The 19,911-nt window shown below is 39.8% G+C and overlaps 1 protein-coding gene across 2 annotated transcripts in view; it reads right to left on the reverse strand.

The window, feature by feature from the left end:
* Nucleotides 1-1,649: 1,649 nt before the first annotated feature.
* PDSS2 (decaprenyl diphosphate synthase subunit 2) overlaps nt 1,650-19,911 on the reverse strand; it is a 50,807-nt gene continuing 32,545 nt past the window's right edge. The window contains exons 5-7 of one of the 2 annotated variants that reach the window (XM_026065717.1): nt 19,365-19,496; nt 13,862-13,897; nt 1,650-2,775 (exon numbers count right to left, since the gene is read on the reverse strand). In XM_026065717.1, coding sequence (XP_025921502.1) covers nt 2,617-2,775; nt 13,862-13,897; nt 19,365-19,496 — 327 coding nt within the window. In that variant the 3' untranslated portion in view covers nt 1,650-2,616. The remainder of the gene's footprint in view (nt 2,776-13,861; nt 13,898-19,364; nt 19,497-19,911) is intronic. The other variant, XM_026065718.1, reaches the window with a different exon arrangement.

Below are 19,911 nucleotides of genomic sequence, written 5' to 3' on the forward strand. Positions count from 1 at the left end.
GTTCCCCGGGGAAGGGGATGGTTCCTCCAAAGGCCAACTCAGAGCACCTGGCACAGGCTCTTGCTCTCCATCATTCTCCATCAAGAGCCTACTTCTCTAAGACAGCTGAAAAACCCACACCGTTTGGACAACTACAGCTAATGGTGTGAATTCCTTCCTCAGCCACTCCTCAGACCAAAGGCCTTATAGAGGTGGGTGGAGAGAAGGAATCAAGGAGATAAAAAAATAAAAAAGTCTTCCACTGCTCAGAATGTGTATATGGTGTGGGGAGTATATTAATACCCAGCAGTGATTAATTCACCCAGAGTTTTACAGAGAAATGTAATACTTTGCTTATATTTTATGTGGAGGAACCAAGATGCCAAATTTATTTCTCAGGAATTTCTGGCAAATATCTTAAATATCAAGTTACTTGACAATACCACTAAGGGACAATTCCCTTTGGATTTTTTTTTTTTTTTTGGATCCGGGTTAAATAATACTATAAAGAGAGATCAAAACTTTCAGCTGATAAAAAACAAAGAATTACCATTATTTATTTTTGCTGATTTGCCTTTATTAGTAAAAAGTACAAATAGAAAAAATGTACTTTCATGAAAAAATAAACCAGGGTACACAGTTTAGCAATGTTTGCTATTTCCTTCACATAACTCAGGTGAGATGGCTCAGAACATTTCCAGCAGATCCGAGCTTCTTGCAGTCCTAAACCATTATGAAGCACTTAAGTGTAGATACAAGATAAAGACAACGTAAGGCTCCTAGTAAACGTAACGTGTGAAAACAAGATCCAGAAAAAGCTGTCTGAAATATAACTTGGGTTGAATTTAGATATTTACATTCAAGCATGCTATTTACTTTATCAACCCCGGCCGCGTTTTCACCTGGCAAGTTCCCTGAAGTTCTGCTAGCGCAGCTGCCTCTGGGCTAACCCAGGCTTCTCAGTGCTTCTCTGTCTCCAGCCTTCCTACCGCAGCAATAGCACTAACCCAGGCAGCAGCGCCAGGCTCTGGGGAAGAGAGAATATGCCAGGGCAGGCATGGAGAAGAGTGTGCAAGCAAGCTGCAGTCTGGTGTTGCAGACTCTCTCCAAAACAAAGCAAGACCTGAGTGCTGGACCCTGCTCCCATACAAAGATTGCATCTCGAGTGTACTTACTGTACATATAATATATTGTATAATATAGACATATATTACACAGAATAGTATGTACATTATACAGTATATATTATACAGTACATTTTTAGAGGACACAGTTTTTATTTATATTTTGCATTCGGCTGAATGCAACACGCTGGTCTGAGAGGGAAGGAGTTGCAGGGGGAGAAGGAGGCAGGAAAGAATTTAACAGAAATAACTACACTTAGTGTTTGAGTGAACGCTGTAATGAAATCTGTTTGCTGTGCTAGCTGTCTCCAGATTGGGCTGTAATTACACCACAGAAGGAAGAAAGGTAGCTGAGTCTCAATCTAGATCATTTATGTAAACTCAGCCTTCTTGTCAACGATGGGCTCAGATTGCACGTGTGCAAACCACAAAAATCATCTCCTATGAACAAAATAGAGACAGTGTCAAATTGCAGACTTCTCATACACCTTACATGCTGTCTGTAATTGGGGCTTTACAATTCAACACACTAAGGTTAAAAGCTGCTCCAGTATTATGCATTTTATTCAGGCCAGTGAAAGACTGCACTCTCAGAAGAATATGCCTTGCGCCTTTCTGCCAATGGCTGTTGTCAAGCCTTTCAAATTAATATTTATTTGGCTTAAATGAAAACAAGTGTCATGAATCTAGGGAATTATTTTGTGTGAGGTGTTGATACAAACTGCTTTATCTGAGGGAAGGATATTCCTTCCCCCAAAGAGTTGAAAAAGCTCATTCTTTGACCCAGAGCAAAATATATTTTATACACACGGTATAAAAACCCAGGCAGTTGCTTCTCTTAACAGAGCCGAATTAATATTTGATTAAATATTTTAAAGCTCCTACTTACCATGCCTGACACATTTTCTCAGCAAGTTTCTCCACTACCGAAACCATTAGGCACAGAGCAATTTTACATTTGAATACATTAAAAAAAAAAAAAGCAGCGATGAGGAGACACGACTGCATGCAGACAGATACGGGACTTTCCCACCCCCCCAATTAATTCCCCGAACTGCCCCTTTGGCCAGAGGAGCGGGGGCGTTATTCCTCAGCCCCGGTGGCTCGCCGGTAGGTTGCGAGTGCTTGCTGGGACACCCRGCGCTTCCCGGCCCCCGCGGTCCTCACTCGCACAGGAAAACCACAGGCCTCCGCCCTGGCGCCATCCCTGCCCGCGCCCAATCAATACGGGCTTATTTCCTGGCCATTTGCTGAGGGCACAGAAGCGAGTCTCATTAATTATTTCTACCGGTGCAGCCTCAAGTGCGCTTCTGGCATGACAAGTGAAAACGGCTTGACCTTTTTTTTTTTTTCTCCTTTTCCCCCCACTAATTTTGACTGCGGCACTTCCAGAAGGTGTGCGCACGCGCGTCCCCACGGGAACAAGGGGACTGAGTTTTACAGGTGCAGGTAGCGCGGGGCGTTTTCCCCACCGCCAGGCAGGCAGCCGCTCCCTGGCGAACTGAACCGTGCATCAGGAAAACCTGGTCACAGCGTGCACGATGTTTGCCAACGCGGATCTGGCCTCCGAGGGCGGGAAGCTCTCCAGGGCCGCCAGCGCTCGGTTTCCATGGTAACGGCACAGGTCAATAGCAGAAGTCACACCTTTGCCAGCCTTGATTGCTTCTTGCAACTGTTGGAAAACACATGCATAATAAAATCAGCTGTGACAATACTGGCGCACGATCATTTCTGAGACTACAGTGCTGGCGTTACCTTTTCCTCGAGGTAAAGGCGATAATCAAAGCAATTAGGGGAAGCTCTCAGAATAGTCTCAAATATGCGGTTGCGCTCTTTGGGCTCCCCATGACATAGAGCTGCAGCTAATTTAAAGTGCATCRCCCATTACTGCAGCACCTGAAAGATGCTGGCCCTCCCAAGGACCCACTAAGGAGGGGGGGGAAAAAAACCAAAAAAACAAAAAGGATTTTAGGTATCTGGGCATTTCTCTCCATTATCTGAGAGCTTTTGTGCAGAACACAGACCTGGCACGCTAACCACTTGCTTGCTTTCTTGTTTTCTGCAGTCAAAACCTGGGTTTTATAAACACGCATTAAATTCCACACTTTTGGAAATGGGCAAAGGATGACACACGTTCAACGCCGTCTTTTTTTAATATAGATTTCTATTTATATACCACCTGATTACATTTGTTACAGTGGACAAAAGCAAATTTTGTCAGTAAAGTGGAACCTGTTAAACCTTCTGCTCAGCTACATCCATGTAAACTCAGTCTTGCAGCAAGGACAGTGAATTTGAGAATGGTTCAACGATACATCACACAAGAAAGAAAGTATTTCCATGGAATAACAGACATTTCATGGCAAGTTACTGGAAAGACTTAGCACATTAAAAAATTGGGGTAAATAAGAGGTTAAATTTCCTATGAAACAATATGAATAAACTAAAATGCCAAAGAAAACATGTATTTTTTCCCCAATACCTCAATTTAGTCAAAACTCCAAATAATAATAATATTTATTTTATTTATTTTTTTTGCTGAACAGCATCACGATACTCTCATGAAACACAGTAATGTCTGTCTGCCTGAAAATACAGGCATCCCCAGAGCAACTCCAGCCGGAGCCAGGGAACCAAGGCCAGGTCCATCTTGGGGATCTGATCATCCSTAAAGCCTAAGAGCATTTCATGATCTTTAATGTGTCCTACCTGGCTTTCATAGTTGGGTTTCATCACTGTGTCAGCTTTTAAAATATGGGCTTTTTTTGAATGCAAATATCTACAGTAAGTAATTATACTGTGTTTTATAAGTTGTGTTTTCCTGCAATACACAGCACAACTTGTCCCAAATCACTTACATCAGTATAACCTTAACTATCTAGTTTAAATCACGTCAAAAATATCTGAGACACGATAAAATTGTACATCATGCATTTCATATAGATTCTTATGTTTATACAGAATGATTGACATTTCTTATCTGAATACAAGCTGAAGTGGATTCATTATCTGTATTTAAAGATGAAATTAGTTGAAAGCATATTACAGTACTTGAGTGTTCAAGTCCCAATTCATAAAAATTTTATTCTCCACTTCAGTTAGAATCTTCCTGCACTGTGTTTTAGAAAAGAATTTATCCCAAGGCATAAATGTATTGCATAGTTAATTCAACACATCTTCTAAAGAATGGGAATCAGCCACGTAAGCACAGCTGTACAGCAAAGGTGAAGACAGGTGAGATGAGGTATGCTAGCAGCGTGAAAAGGTGTTTTTTCCCCCTCCTTGAATCAAAGTTTTGTGAAACTGTAGAACCCACACATTTTGAAGYGAACTCTGCTGATTCACTGAAGCTCATTAAAAAGATTTAGCATACCTGGTAATATTCATGTAAGTATCTACTGAGATGTAAAAAAAAAATAAAAAATAAAAAATAAAAATAAAAAGAACATGGCCTATAAAAAAAATCTTGAGACTGGTCAAAGATCAGAGAAGCTTAGCTGAAGCATACATGGTTGCATATATGTACTAAGAGTACACTAAAATCTAGAAAGGGGGAGAATTCAGAAACTAATGCAGGGACACACTCCATTTACAAGCTTGTGATGTGGCAGCACTTAGACACATACAGTGCGTCAAAGCCAAAACAACTGCAAAGCTCGTTTCAAGCTATACACAGAGAAATCACTATACAAAAATCAGACAAAAAACTACAACACATTTCCAAGCAAAGTGCAAGGAACCTCAAAATGAAAAATACCATAACCTGCTCAGAAGGCAAGCTCCTTTCTCAACTTTTTAGAGATCTTCTTATGTCATGAAAAATTTGCAGTCCTTAAAAATTTACCTGTTCCATATTCCATCTGCAGAACCAGCTGGCCAAGTCAAACAAGTGCAGACGGCAGCAAACCAGTCTGCATTAACCAGACTGCATGCTACTTCTAGCTCAGCCAGGGTTATAAAATAGGGGGGGGAGGGGGGGAAGGAGTGGGAATTGGGTTCTTGCAGTTGGATAGTTATTGAAGAAATAGAGCACATAAATCCATAGGAAACCAGGCTTCAGTAGCCCTGCTGTATGCAAAACAACTAGTTTAAGTTGTAGCTATATTGTTGGTTGTACTAAGTGTACACTTTCACGCTCAGTTTTTGGGCTTCAATGATTTCTTGTAATGAACCTTCACAAACTAAGTAAATAAGAAAAAAAATCCATGTATCCAGTTTAGATGTATTTTTTTTTCAATTGCATTTGGATAGAAGCAGCTAATATATGAGGCTGATAAACAGAAAAGGAAAATGGAATGCTTCTATTTGTTACTCTATAAACTTAAATTATGCCCCTTCATTAATTTCTTCTACGTAAAAGAATCTGGCCTCTTAGTCTCAACTTATATGGCATCATTTTGTGCACCAAACATTTCACCCATCATTAAAACACAACCTTCTTCAAAGTGGCATTCAATAATTTAAACAGAATACAAGACAAATTGCAGATTGCTTAGAAACACTTTCCTCCAGCTGAACTGCTAGAGGAATACTGGAATACTGCATTTTATCTTTTTAGCTGTTGTTCAGACCATTGGTGCTAAAGCTTTACTACTATTCTTCCTAAAGGTGCCAGAAATCTGAAAGATCACAGAGGGGATCTCATTATTTAAATTCAGCTTAAAGGACAATCTTGCAATAGCACAGCCAAGATAAGACTCGAATGGGAAGTGATTCCTCCCAACATACCAAACTGCTTTTACTCAGCATCTTCTGTTTTCCCTCAGTATATTCAGATACTGCCCAGGCTTGGCAGTTTTGCCTGGGACACATGAAGCTCAAAACCCCAGATTTTTTTTATGCCTGAAGGCTCTTCCTTGAATCTAAGGAAAAAGCAACAGCAACAACAAAATATTCATGGGCTGGGAAAAAGATGGCTGGACAGTGAGAGCAGAGCACATCAAGTCTCACTGCTTTCAGCCTGCTCTGCTATCCTGCAGTGAGTTCAGCATCATCCATTCGACCTGCAATTAATTTATTTTCATTTCATTTCCTAGGCTTTGGCTGGAAGGAGGGTGGTGGCTTTGATTAAGAGTTACAGAAGGAATGGAAAAAACGAAAGATATGGAAAGGAGGGAAGCGCTGAGGTTTTCTCATGCTGAATGCTTTGCATACACACAGGAGTGTGAGACTGGGCTCCATTTCTCCACCCTCCCTCCTCCCTTCTCGTCACTTCCACATCAGCTCCTGCTTCAGCCATCTCACACCAGCAAATTAAGAAGAGGAGAAAGAAACTCCTTCTAACCCCTTCCTTAGGGCACTAAATTTAAGGCTGGTTCCAGCATCTCCCTCTGCACCCGTACGTCCTAGATATGCCTTGCAAATAAATGGTAACGAGCCACTGACTGTGCCTTGAAAATTGCCACTCGCCATGCCCTGGCCCACCGGAAAGGAGAATTTTACAGAAGCTCCTTGGTTTCAGGCTTYCATTTCCTATCCTTCAGGAGACAACCATAAGCACCAAACAGTTGGAGTAGGGGGTGTTTTCCACTCAGCCTTCTGAAGTTTGCAAGAACAGAACCAAAAATGAGCCCATGTAAACCAGAGCAGCAGGCTCTTATCTATGAAAAGGGGGATCTGAGTTCAAGACCCTGCTCTCTGGACTGCTTCTGTCTCTGGTGTTAAAAGCTACTGCATAAAATACCAAAGTAGTTTTGGGGCAATGACCAAGTAACTATATATAGTCCCTTCATGGCTCTGGCCCTAAATGTGGAAACAGAAGTATGCTTTAAGTTAGAAATGTACTTTTCTGTACACTGMCTTACCCTCTTAAGCCCACCATAAAATCAAAACAGTATGTTTGTGTGTTCCATCTCACTGCTTACGCGCTAGYGAGACTTTAAAACTAAGTTATTTCCTGGAGTGGAACATAAATGAATGATACAAAGAGAATGTGTTGTCTAGGTCATACCTTATATAAATAAATTCACATTCTTGCTTCTACTTTGTAGCACTTTTTTTTTTTTCTTTAAGTATTTGGGCACATTAACTAACAAGTAAAGGATATTCTACATTTGGGATAACAACCTTGATAGTATCTACACAGCTTTCAAATTCTGCTGACTTGTCATAAATAATGAATGTAATGAAATGGCGTGTGTGTGGAAATCTCAAACTGACTTCTCATTTTGTGTATGGTACTAAATAGTCATTCAACAGAGGTTGCCTCTAACCAGATTTGATAAGATTCAGCCAGATTTGAATCAATAAGCAACAGGCTGAGAGGTCCACATCCTTTTCTTCAGGTATTTTAGCTATCCCCTTTCCTCTGTGGTCCATTTTTTTCTTGAAGCAGTGTGCCCTTGCAGCAAAGATGATCAACCACATACTGGGTTGTGTTAGCAAGAGTAGCCACCAGGTCAAGGGAAGCAATTACTCCCCCCGGTTGCCATTTGTGAGACCACATTTGGAGTAGAGTGTCCAGTTTTGGGCTTCCCAGCACTAGAAAGTCATTGTCGTACTGCAGCAAGTGTGGCAGAAGGCCAAGAAGATTAGGGGGCTGGAGCACATTGCATACAAAGAAAGGCTGAGAATTGCCTTTTTTTCCAGCCTTAGAAAGAGAAGGCTCAGGGAAGATGTTATTGCCGTCCCAACTACCTAGCAGGAGGGTGCAGAGAAGTCAGAACGAGACTCTTCTCAGAGATGCATGCAAGTAGGATGAGAGGCAATGGGCACAGGCAACATGGGAAATGCCAATCAGATACAAAGAAGTTTTTTTTTCAGCAGGAAGGGGGTCAAGCCCTGGAGCAGGTTGCCCAGGGAGGCTGTGAAATCTCTGTCCTTGCAGATACTCAAAATTCAACTGGACAAGGCCCTGAGCTGTCTAATCCAAGCTGGCTCTGCTCTGGGCCAAGGTTGGACCAGATGTCCCCAAGAGCTTCCCTCCAACTTAAAGTATGGCATGATTCTGTGAATAAAGTTCAAAGTGCTATGTTTTCCTGTCTTTTTATTTTAAAAAGTCAAAGAGAAATTTTGTCATCCATAACAGAGATTAAGTATTTGCCTTCCAGACCAACTATTCTGGATTCCTGCTGGACAGAACTGCTTGTCTGAGGGGAGTGGGAGCTCAAAGAAACAATCTAGGGACCGCTAGATTTTGGAGACTGAAAAATCAATGAAGACAAAAGAACTGCAGGTGCACAAGTACCAAGACAATAGACTCCAAATCTTCTCTGCTGATGTATTTCTACCTTTTCTCCTATCCAAAGGAGAGAAATTTCCTTTTAGATAGCTCTATTTATAAAGAACAATGAATTCTATGGGGGGGGGGAACCTCCCTGAATATGGGGTAAATATATGCACAGGGAGAATAAGAACACTGAAATTTTTAATTTTGTTTTGCCATGGTCAAACTTAGGATTATTATTATTTAAGTGACAAGACATCAACAAGCAAGTTCAGAAAAAATTGTATTTTTTGTTTTAGAAGACTGACCCTAAACAGTTAAATTTCTTATATACTGAAATCTTCAGAAATCATGTATTCTCTCTGATCTTGAAATAAGCTTAAATATTGTAAACTTCTGAAAGGTACAATACTCACTGAAATAAAAAGAAACCCAAGAAGACAAAATTTAAATTGATCTGTGGTCGAGTGACTGACTAATGCATTAAGTGTTTACAATGTTCTACCCTAGCTTTTCTAAATTTGTTTTCTCTTTTGTGGGAACATCATGCTCAATAAGCACTGATGATCTAAAAGACAGCTGAAATGTTACCTTGAAATGGCACTGACATGTTTCATAGTTAGCAAATCAACTTTTTCTTTTACCTTTGTTTTTCAAGCACCTTGGAGTCTCTCAGCATTTGCTCTTACATTTTCAATCTTTTCTTGTGGCTGGGCAGAGGGTTATGCTCTTCCTCCTCAAAAGGGGTGCTGGACAATCATTTATTTATTTTAAGTGCATCATTTCATAATGTCATAAAACACTATCGCCCAAAGCTTTCTTCATCTTTGCTGGATACATGTAGAATGATATGCCATTTGAAATTGGGGCAGCGAATATATTTATCCAGTATTTTTTTTAGATACTTTTTCTATATAAGAGGTAAAGAAATACATCTGTAAAGGACATAATATCCCACAGAAACTTGCATTAGTATAACTATACATCTGCAAATAAGATGTATTTTTCATACTAGGCTGACACATAGATAAATTAACTTTTTCCTTCAAACTCAAAATAGCTCTCCCTAGGAAAAGAACAAATCTGGAAAGAGTCATGCCCAACAGTAATGGAAAGAAACAGTCTACTCATAGGGAACACTGCTACTCTGGCTGTTATGCAACTAATATTATGCCGGCTGTTATGCGCTTTGCTAGCCTGTGTTAAAAATTAAACCTGATTGATTGTACAGACCCATTATGTTTTAGAAAAGATGCCAGCTTTTCCTTATTACACCTTTCCAGGTCTTTGACAATCAACTTACAGGCCTATTAGCTTGTAAATCTAAACAAAGGTAGGTAAATGGTGCCTTTTTTTTAATCAATAAGCTTGACTTTCTTAAATTACAGCATTGCAAATGGCCATTAATAGCCATCTTAGCACACCCAAGCATACACAATTAACTTCACATTTATGCTGAAAGATGTGATAAGTGTTTATTTTAATGAAACAAGCAGTGCTGAATTCTCATCCCAAAGCAGCCATGGAAAACACCCACTGATTAAAAACAAAGATGCAGGTGATTTTTGGGTTTGATGTACACCTTCATAATTCAGCTGTCTTACCTTTCTTTACAATTTAGCCAAGGTCTGATTTAAAAAGGAAAAGGGACMCCCCCCCCYAAAAAAAAAGAAAAACCCAATCAAAAAAGAAAACCCAAACCTGCCCAGAATTAACAGCATAACAGCATCCTTCATTTAGTATCTTGAGATACGGTTAATTCCAACAAGGGAGAGAATGGCTTCTTCTGATGGTTTTGGCTGGTTTTACAATATTACTAACACATCCAAAATAATTCACTGAGTAGGGCTTTTATTCTTCTTTTTTTTWAAAAAAAAMMCCATATATAATTACAAAAAAGAATTAATAGCAGTGGTCACCCCAAAACAAGCAAGACAAACTTCAATGAAAAACTACTGTTGGTCATAAGCRTTTTCTGCAAACAAAAAATCCTGTTTTTCCTCTTCATTGCATTTTAGGAACAAGGGAATAAAGACAATGTCCCATAGTCCCATGACAGACCTCATGATGATTCTGGCATTTAATTAAAAAGAACTGGGGAACTACTGTCATTTGTGCCACGGGACTGTAAAACCGGTCTGCAGACAGCACTGTAGTGGGGTGAATGCACTAGCTGCGATAGTTACCTGTGAGCTGCGGGGCTCTTGCCAGCACAACTCAATGGCACTGCATAACTGTTATTTATTAGCTGCAGGACAGTATGGTAACCAAAGCAAAATCTCCTTGTTTCCAAATGTCACCTTTCCCATTTTTCTTCTACAGTTCCTTCCTACTATATGTCAAATCAGGACATCAGTGCCATGCCGTGTATGAATGGCTGGATCTACCACTTCTTGACTCCCATTACTTCCAGTACAGTACAAAATCTGTTCCCCATGTTAACATCACGCACACAGTGTCTTATATACAAATCAATAAATTCAAAGTATATCACAGTACCGCTGATGCACCACATTTCCCAYGCCAGTTTGGATGAAAGGACTCCATAACAGCAGAGTAAACGGACAGGGTTACATTAAAAAAAATGAAGTTTTGCTAAGTTCTCTTTCACTTGACTTACACAGCTTATCTTGTGTGGCAAGGTAGATGTAAAATGGATAAAGGCTTTCTGATTAAAAAAAAAAAAAAACCATAGATTTTTCCCAAGATCAGATTTACAAATGAGGGTGACAGGAAAGTTGCTGTCTCTTTCAATGACATATATGAGTTTTGCCTCTGCCATATATAGGTACCTTCTCCTTTGTTATCTGAGAAACAACACTAAAACAGAGCTGGAACTACTTTTTCATCTCTGGAAGAGACTTTCAAACAGCACAATGATGGATCAATAATTTGCCTGGATGTGGTGTGATGGTGTAGCAAAAAACCAGAGTGGAAAATTCAGAGACTAATGTGAGAAAATGGATTCAGAAATAGTGACCTTAAAACAAGCCTTTTGTGATATCAAAGTCCTTCTGATAAAAAGATGGATATGTTGGGAGAAAAAAAGTACCAAAAATTTTGTAGAACATAACGACCTTATTGACATGACAGTCTCAGACCCAATTAAATTAATGGAAAATCCTTCCCTTCTATATCTATGTCAGAACCTTCACTAAATTTACTCGCACCATCTAGATAGCTGCTTTTTGTCAGTGAAAAACCTCAGGGATACCATTTTTATATCACATGCATCAAATGTACAGCTCAAAATTCTCAAGCAGCCTCAAAATCGAAAAAATACAAGGCTTTTGCCTTTAAAGGAGGCATGTTGAGCAGGTGGGTCTCAATCTTACCTTCATTCATTATTTTAATTGAAGACCACAGTGAGTAAGATGCAATATTCTTGAGCAGGCAGATCAGCTAACAATTTTGATATACATTTGTTTATGCATTCAAATAAAGGAACAAAATTTTTATCTTAAGCAAATGGCATGTTGAAGTTGATAATAAAAAAGAAAAGAATAGAAACAATGTAATTTTTCAGAAGTTCTGCAGCTAGAGTTGGCGATCTTCCCTTTTACAAAATTACAGAAGACTTGAAGAGGAACAAAACATCAAATTTGATTAGGAATTATAGCAAGATTTACAAAATCAAATGACTTGTCAAAGAAAGTAATTCTAACAACGGAGTAGAAAAAGATGAGAGGACCTTGATGCAGGGAAGAAAAGACTGAACATGTGCAAAAAATTGACTCCAGTAGCATAGAAATAAACAAGTTATCACAGTGAAGGGCAAAAAAGAAATACTAATTTGTACACACAACATGTCTTCTAATTGGCTGTGTACATATACTGGCCGAGCCACTAAGTGGGGTGAGCTATAGGTTACCAGGGTCACTTGGCACGGATGTAACTAATGACCATGCCATTTTTTATTTTTATTTTTTTTTTTAAATGAAGACACCCAGCAGGGAAGGATGTGACATCACAGTATTCAGTCTTGACGCTACTACAAAAAGACAAAAGCTGATTTTTGTTTGGGCTCACCAAGACACAGAAGAATTTTCATTATCATTACTAAACTTGTAATACCTGTGTTTAAGTAAGAGATGATTCGTGAAGCTAGTGAAATCACGTGCTTCCTGGGCAAAGCCAATTGCATGAAATACCAGACGTGAAGAAGGGCTCCTTCCCACCCCTTCTATTCAAACACCTGAGGTGCCTAGACATATTATAAGCTTTATCAATTTCATCTGAAGCATCCAAAGTTCAAAATCATTCAGGTCAACATATTGGAATGCACTGACAAATCATATAATTCAGTACAACAATTTTAGATGCTTTTTAATTTATTTTTTACTATTAAAATAACATTGGGCAGATCACAACTGTAACAAGGAGAAAATCCATTCTGGACGTACAAAAGCAAGTAGCCTAGCCTAAGCATTCACAGAAGTGTCTCACGCACTGAGACATATTTGAAGAAAAAGACATTTCAGTGCTCTCAGCGGCAATTTAGAAAACCACAGATGTATCAGTTTTTTTCCACTGTAGAAGACAAACATTGTCCTGATAAGGACAATGATTTTAAATAGCAAGTTAAGTTTGAGATCCTTTCTATGGTCAAACAGGAAGGAAAGATGGACGGATTTTTTTAATGATCCAAATTACAAGTTTTCTTGATCAATACAGGGTAGTTATAATGGTATTCTGACTTGTACCTGTGTGCTAGCCTGCCATACTAGCAGCAGTCATAGCTAGAAAGCTCTTCCGGCTCCACTTCAAGAAGCAACTCTGAATCATGCATGTGCTCAATAATTTATATATTATTTTCCTGTTGATGCTGGAGATAATTAACTGGACCCTCGTGATCTAGTTAAGCCTCTGAACAACTCAGCCTCCTGCTCAGTGAGAAACTAGGGGACAGCCTCACACTGACAGTCTCCGTCATGCATAAGCTGTGCCCAGCGCTAGCGAGCGGCTCTAGTGTTTAACCGGGGAGCCTTCTCGGCCACGTTCTGTGGCTCATGAAGAGCTCTGGAGCATCTCAGCTACTTTCAGTGCATGAACTAGTTAGCTCAGGTATGCCTATACTATGGTGTACTGCAGTCCCAGCAGCAAAAGCAGTAGTGACTTAACTAAAAGCTATAACAATCATTAGAAGAAACAATAATTATTAGGAAAATGGGGGGGGGATTATTATTATTATTATTTTTAAATAGATGGCATGGTATTAAGCTGAAAGCTAAAAATGTAACAGTGTACTCTATGAACATAAAGYGACCATTGAGGGGAGCTAACCTACAAATGACCAAAGCAACAGAGAGAGCAAAAGCAACCAAAAGCCTTGTTTCAAAACTCTGGGGAGGTGAATAGGATGAACAACAGCAAAAATGATTATAAAATAGCTCTGATACTTACAATATAGCTGACCATTACTGGCTCTTTAAATCAAGAAATTGCACAAGCCACTCTCCCTCCCTCCACACTCATATGCACAAATTATAATTTGACTTTAATACGGAAGTTTCTTTCAACTGTCAAAAATAATCATGAAAGCATTACAGGAAACATTAAAAGTAATAAGCAGATTTAAATGTAATTAACCAACCTTCTTGTAGTCCATTAGGCTTCCTTTTCCTTGTGCCTTAAAGAGAAAGAGAGATTTTATGTAAGAAGTTACCTACCAAAAATTAGAGTTTCAAAAATAAAGAATGCAATTACGAGAGCTATTATTTTAAACGTAACTGATTTTCTTTAGAAATTTGATGGGAAAAAATCCAAAACACAACCAGTAGCATTATCAGCCTATATAACATAGTTCTGTTTCAGATGAAAGCTCCAGACACCTAACATAAGATTTTTATTATGAGTTCTAGTTAAACAATTTGTTCAATCCAAAGTGTTCTGGTCATAAGAAATTTTGCTGTTTGCATTAATAAATCTCCCCCATGAGATTACAAGTATAAACTATATCTCAGATCAGCAATAACAGGATTAAGGAGTTAAGAAAAATCAAGACAYCTCTTAAAAGGGAACTACTCCTTATCTCCAGTGATTTGCACACAGTTAAATGTCTAGAGCCGATCCTCTCCAAGAGGATGTCAAAACCATGTCAGAGCTATTAGACCTAGATTAGACATGCTAATTATGCATTGGGTTTAGAATTGCATCTAAGTATACAGTGTCACCCTTTACTTAAGCAGTAAATATATGCAACCTTTACCTCCTAACATATTCAGGARAGAAGCATGAATACATTTTAAAGTTGTTCTTGCCCAGATGCAGAAAAGTACACAGTCCAAATTCCTCTGTTTTGCCACTAGGCTATGTAGAAAAATAGCACATTTATGTCTTTCTCACCCAGTGGCAGTAAACGCCAGACCCAGAGCATTCCTGCTTAGCCAACCTGAAGCCCTTTCCTATGGCCAAATCCAGCTGTATCATTATCACCTTGTCCAACTCCAGCTGTTCCCTTTTCAGGCACGCAGGAAAAAAAAAAAAAAATCACCACTACTTCTTTCCCTCTAGCCTCCACATGGGAAGGCCATGAACCTCAGTTCTTCTGGAACGTGTCTTCTGAAAGGATGTAGCTGAGGACCACTGCCTCTCCAGGTCCTTAGCGGGCACTTCAAGTGCTGTCCCGGGAAAGCAGCCAAGAGGAGGAGGTGGCCAACTGGCATAAGGAGAAGAGCTGAGGCCTGCACCGAAGAGGAACGCTATGTGGCAAGCCCAGCTTTGAAGAGACGTTGTCAAGACGCCATAGATTTGGAATATAAATTATCTTTTGTGAGGGAGGCAGAACAAAACAGAGAAAAGAACTGAGGAGAAATTAAGCAAGCAGAACAGGAAGGAAAGCAGTAGATAGATAAAAAAATTGATTTCATTGAAGGAGAAAGGAGACTGATCCACAAAATCACTTCAATACTCTCTTTAAGCTTCTCCTGAAAAAAATCAGCTTTTCTGGAATGCCTATTAAGAAAACAGCCTGACAGCATTTGGGAGTAGCAAAACCACTGCCAATAATTGCTTCCTTGTTTGTGCATTCCCATCTCTTGATTTGCCAACTTTTATTCACACTGCTTGGATCTTATGGCTGCTTCAAGATGTATTTAGTAGTTATAGTGTGTATCAGAACATACCAAGAATATGTTCTCTAACAGATGAATGCCTATATGCAGATTCACACCGCATGGGAGAATTTGCCAACTTGAGGAAGATGCTTTTTAGTCTTAGCAATACCTGAGTAGATGTGCTCAGCATGCCTCTTCTTGCATATAATACATGTTACAAATGGCAAGAGAATTTCCTCATGCTCTGTTCCCCTCAACCATTTGAGGTTGCAATTGCAGAACCACAGTTGCAGTTCTCCAAGCAACAGCCTTAGCTAATCTGTTTTTTAAGCCTTCTTTACTGCAATCACACCTTTGCTTTTTTCTCTTTCTTCTATCCTCACAATAGCTTGTTCTTTGACTTTTACTGACCCTGATTTCAGGCACAGACTTTTTCCTTTTGCATCAGACTTTTGCGTCTGGTTTAGCTTCCTCAAAGGCATTAAGCCTAACCTAAGTACACACTCTTGTCCAACTTAGATAATTTTCCAGATCTTAYCGCAGATGCCTCACTGCTTGGCTGGGGAGCTCAGTTTGAGAATACCAGGTCTCTGGGCCCTCAAGGAAAAGCATCTGATCATCAACATACAAGAGAGGTGAACGGTCAACTCAGCTCAGCCTTCCTCCTCAGGACGAAAGACTGCCATGTGCCAGTAATGAAGAACACCACTACTGTGACATTCTTCCATAATAAATGAGGTGGTGTGAAACCAACTCACCTTGCCAGGAAGAAGGCTCCCTGAATTCCCCACAAAATGACTCAAAATGCATCAGATAAGCAAGTGGAAGGTCTAAGACAATCCTTTTGGAGCAGTTTTTTGGGACTGGTATTTTCCAGGATTGACTCCTCTTTCTCAGATGGGAGGGTCCCTCTTACATGTGTTCTTAAAACCTATACTTGAGAAATGCTTGATAAAGCATTTGATAAGTGGTTTTCTTCTAGCCCCGCTTCTTCTGAGAAGTCTCAGAATGATATGGCAAAAGGCATGTGGACTACCCTGCCCCAGATGAGATAGTTCTAGTTTCCAACTTCCTTTTTTTAATTTCAAACGCTGAGGACTAAGTTGGATTCTAGACCTGTTCTTGAGGAACTATGCTTAATTTCTTCACTCACACTTTGATCCCTGGTGCCTTAGATGTTGGATGTCTGTTAAAGCTGGGGATTTTTGGCTCTTCTCTAGTGAGAGGAATCCATAAGTGGCTAAACTCTTCTATCTTCTGACCTCTATAAAAATCTTCCTTCCTGCAATCCTAGATTATCTGCTAGGTTTTAAGAATACAAAGCTTTCCAAAAGCTCAGTGAGACTGAATTCCACATCTGTTTCAACTCTGTCTCAAGAACAGCATTCAGCATTTCCTAGCCTGTCTACTACAATATTTCCTTGGAATCATTTAGGAGCAGTATTTATTTATTTATTTATTTCAGGAACCTACCCCAGCTCATATTCCTTTTAAAAAAAGACACCTGGCCAAATGCTCACTTTAGTTTTAAATGCACAAGGGTGGGGGTTTTAGTGGTGAACTCAGTGACTCAGGCTATTGTGGCTGATCCTTCATATATATATTTGTGTGTGTGTGTGTGTGTGTGTGTGTGTGTGTGTGTGTGTATACACACACATCTATCTATATCTATCTATATTTTTTTCTTCCTGTGATAAGGAGGTCCTCTGTACACATCCAAAGTTCTTTTCAACGCATTCTCTGAATTTCATCCAAATCAGAAGCTAGTCCTTTTGAGCTTTTCTTCTTAAAACACATATATTCAAGTGTTGATGCAACTTCCTATGCCTGGATATCCAGTGCGCTTTGTTCTTTCCAAATGAAATAACAAGGAGCCTTTCTAAAAGGTCTTTATCTCAGCAGGAGAAAGGTGCATACRGCTGTCTCCATTCAAAGGCCATCTTCGGAACAGCGATAGTATCAGGACTTTCGACACGAGAACTTTGGTGAAAAAGTCACAGAAATACTGGGCACTCTACAGCAGTTCAGGCATCTCTGAAGACTGCCTCTAAGATGCACAGGACAGGCACCAAGTTCCAGCCACACGCTTTCTTACCAGTATACCATGGCAGAGGCTACTGGGGCAACGCAGCTCTCCACCTCTTGCTTTCTTGAGCTACAAGACCTTCCTCCAAGAGGAGGAAGCTGCCATGAAGTGCTGCCTTTAACCCACTGTGAATGTTCATGTGGGCAAACAACGCAGAAAGCCAATTACTTAGCAGTAACTAGAGGTTCATAATGTGATTTCCATATGCCTAGTCATAACTTAGCTACTAAGAAAATTCCAGCTGACAGAAACTGAGTGCATGGTGCATGCTTTATACCACATGAATTACATTGCAGAAGAGTGTGCCTTATGAGCATGCTCTTATGAGTATTACCAACATGAGAAAGCTTCTGGCTTGAGYGCTTGGACTATTTTGTAGGCCACATAGAGAAAGTGACCACAGACATTATCTTGAAGAGCTTGTAGTTACTGAAAGGTAACTTTTCTCAATCAACACAAGCCAAGAAAGGCTCCCTGATGAGTTGTTCCACTTTGTATTTAACAACAGTAGTGGTTAGTAGATACTTTTGCATAGTGCATGCCACTATTTTTTTTTTCTTTCAATGAGAACTGCTTCATTGTTTCTGTAATGCCCATTTTTGGTATAAGAATTAGTAGGCAGACAGACGGCACTCCTGGAATTCTGCAACCTCCTCTAGATTCTGCAGATGGGAAATTGTTTCAAAGCTTTTACAAACTGTGCTGTAGTAATACCATTATTCTCCAACTGCAATCATCCAAATCCATTTACATTCAACTCGCATATCAGCCTTGTGTTGAGACGGTAGAATTCCAAAATTCCTAGTCATACATTAAACTACCAGCCCCTAATTTCAAAATGACAGAAGTTGACTTTGGTTTGATAGTTTTGTTTTTTTTTTTCCTCCTCTGCACCACTGTAAGGTTAAGGATGTTGCATGCATTTCCCACAACCTTCATTCCTGAAGAAACTTTGCTTCTGGTCTGCAGTATGTGAATGCAGGCTGCAACCTGGCAGTCAGAAATGCAGAAGGCATCAGAAGCCCTCACCCCCTGCCCTTTGCCCCCCAATTCTGCTTTCAAATAGAAAGGAAAGAAGCAGGTCTGGAATGAATATGCTTGCAGAGAACTAGCTTTTTATTGAAGGAAGCAGTCTTTCTGCTGGAGAATCTGTATAAAAATTGCAGGAATTTCCAAAGGACACTCATCACAGCTTTTAGACAGGCAAAACACGTCCAACTGATGCAGGAACACCACAGGATGGAGTAGCATTTGGGGGTGATTTTTCTGTTTTCTCCCGCTGTTCTCTTATACAGTCATCTATCTGAATTCCAATAACACCCAGGGGACAACTCCTGAACCTGAACCCCACTGTGCTACATGATGTGTAAAACAGAGATTTATATTATACAGCTATGTTGTTTTTACTCCTTTTCTCATTTAGGAGTTAGAGGGAAAGACAGATGAATTAAGAGAACTGAGAATAAGGACATTGACCAGCTAGATCTCACAAATCTTTCTGTAGTGGTCAGGAAGCCATGATCCCCAGTTCTTTCCCCCCTGTCCAAAATTACTGCTCCCAGATCAAAGCTGGCAGAAGAAACCGTATGCCTCTCATTCAACTACTGTGGTGCAAAGATCTTTGGTTTAAGCTGTGAGTGAAAGTAGTTTCAAGCTAACGTGTGGGACTTTGCGTGAGTACTGAGGAACAGACATATGCTCTGTGACAAAGCATCTGCTTGTTACCTCTTCCATTGCTACACTGAAGTTTGACAGAGCTCATTTGTCTGTGCCCAGCATTTCCCCTCTCTTGAAAGCATGAAAGAGAAATGTGTAAATGCTGCAGAGCAGAATTAGTCTCTCTATATTGTCCTGTCTGTTGTTAGTTTCTGAGTTTTTTTGTAGGCTGAAAGCATAGATAGGAAGAGAGATCCAAACGGCAAAACTAAGAAATTATAAACAATGTTTTAATTTACCTCTCTAATCTGTTTAATCCAGGCCTCTCTTCCAAGGAATTCCTGATGCAGGATTGCAGGAGCAGAATTTAAACTGAAGACTACAGTGTCACTAGAACTTTCTTTAACAAATGGCTGAAGGTCTGAATGTAGCTGAAAGAGAAGAATATCTTTCTTCAAATACTAGAAAAAGCTCATATGTATCCATCCAACCACCAATTCAAGGTCCATATCCTGACTCTATACCTAATTGCCACCTTTTGCATTGACAGTTTTATCTTGGTTGCACTACAATTTTGAAGGAGGGAGGGAAAAAGGGAGAAGCACTGCAGTGGCACAAAGTTGTGGTGAAGAGAAGCACATAGAGAATCTGCAAAGAATAGGTAAAGGACAACTGGCAGAGCTGGACAAGAGATGGGACAGCCAGGCAGACAATTGTTKAGTGGAAGGAAGTGCAAAAATTATAAAGGAAAGAACGATCCCCCCTTTGATGAGAAGAATACCCATTTTAAATCTGTGAATGGTAATATATTCTATTTTACAGTACCTGAGGAAGTTGATGACATAT

The sequence above is a fragment of the Apteryx rowi genome, unplaced genomic scaffold (assembly GCF_003343035.1).
Source record: "Apteryx rowi isolate R43461 unplaced genomic scaffold, aptRow1 scaffold_230, whole genome shotgun sequence".
Lineage (NCBI taxonomy): Eukaryota > Metazoa > Chordata > Aves > Apterygiformes > Apterygidae > Apteryx > Apteryx rowi.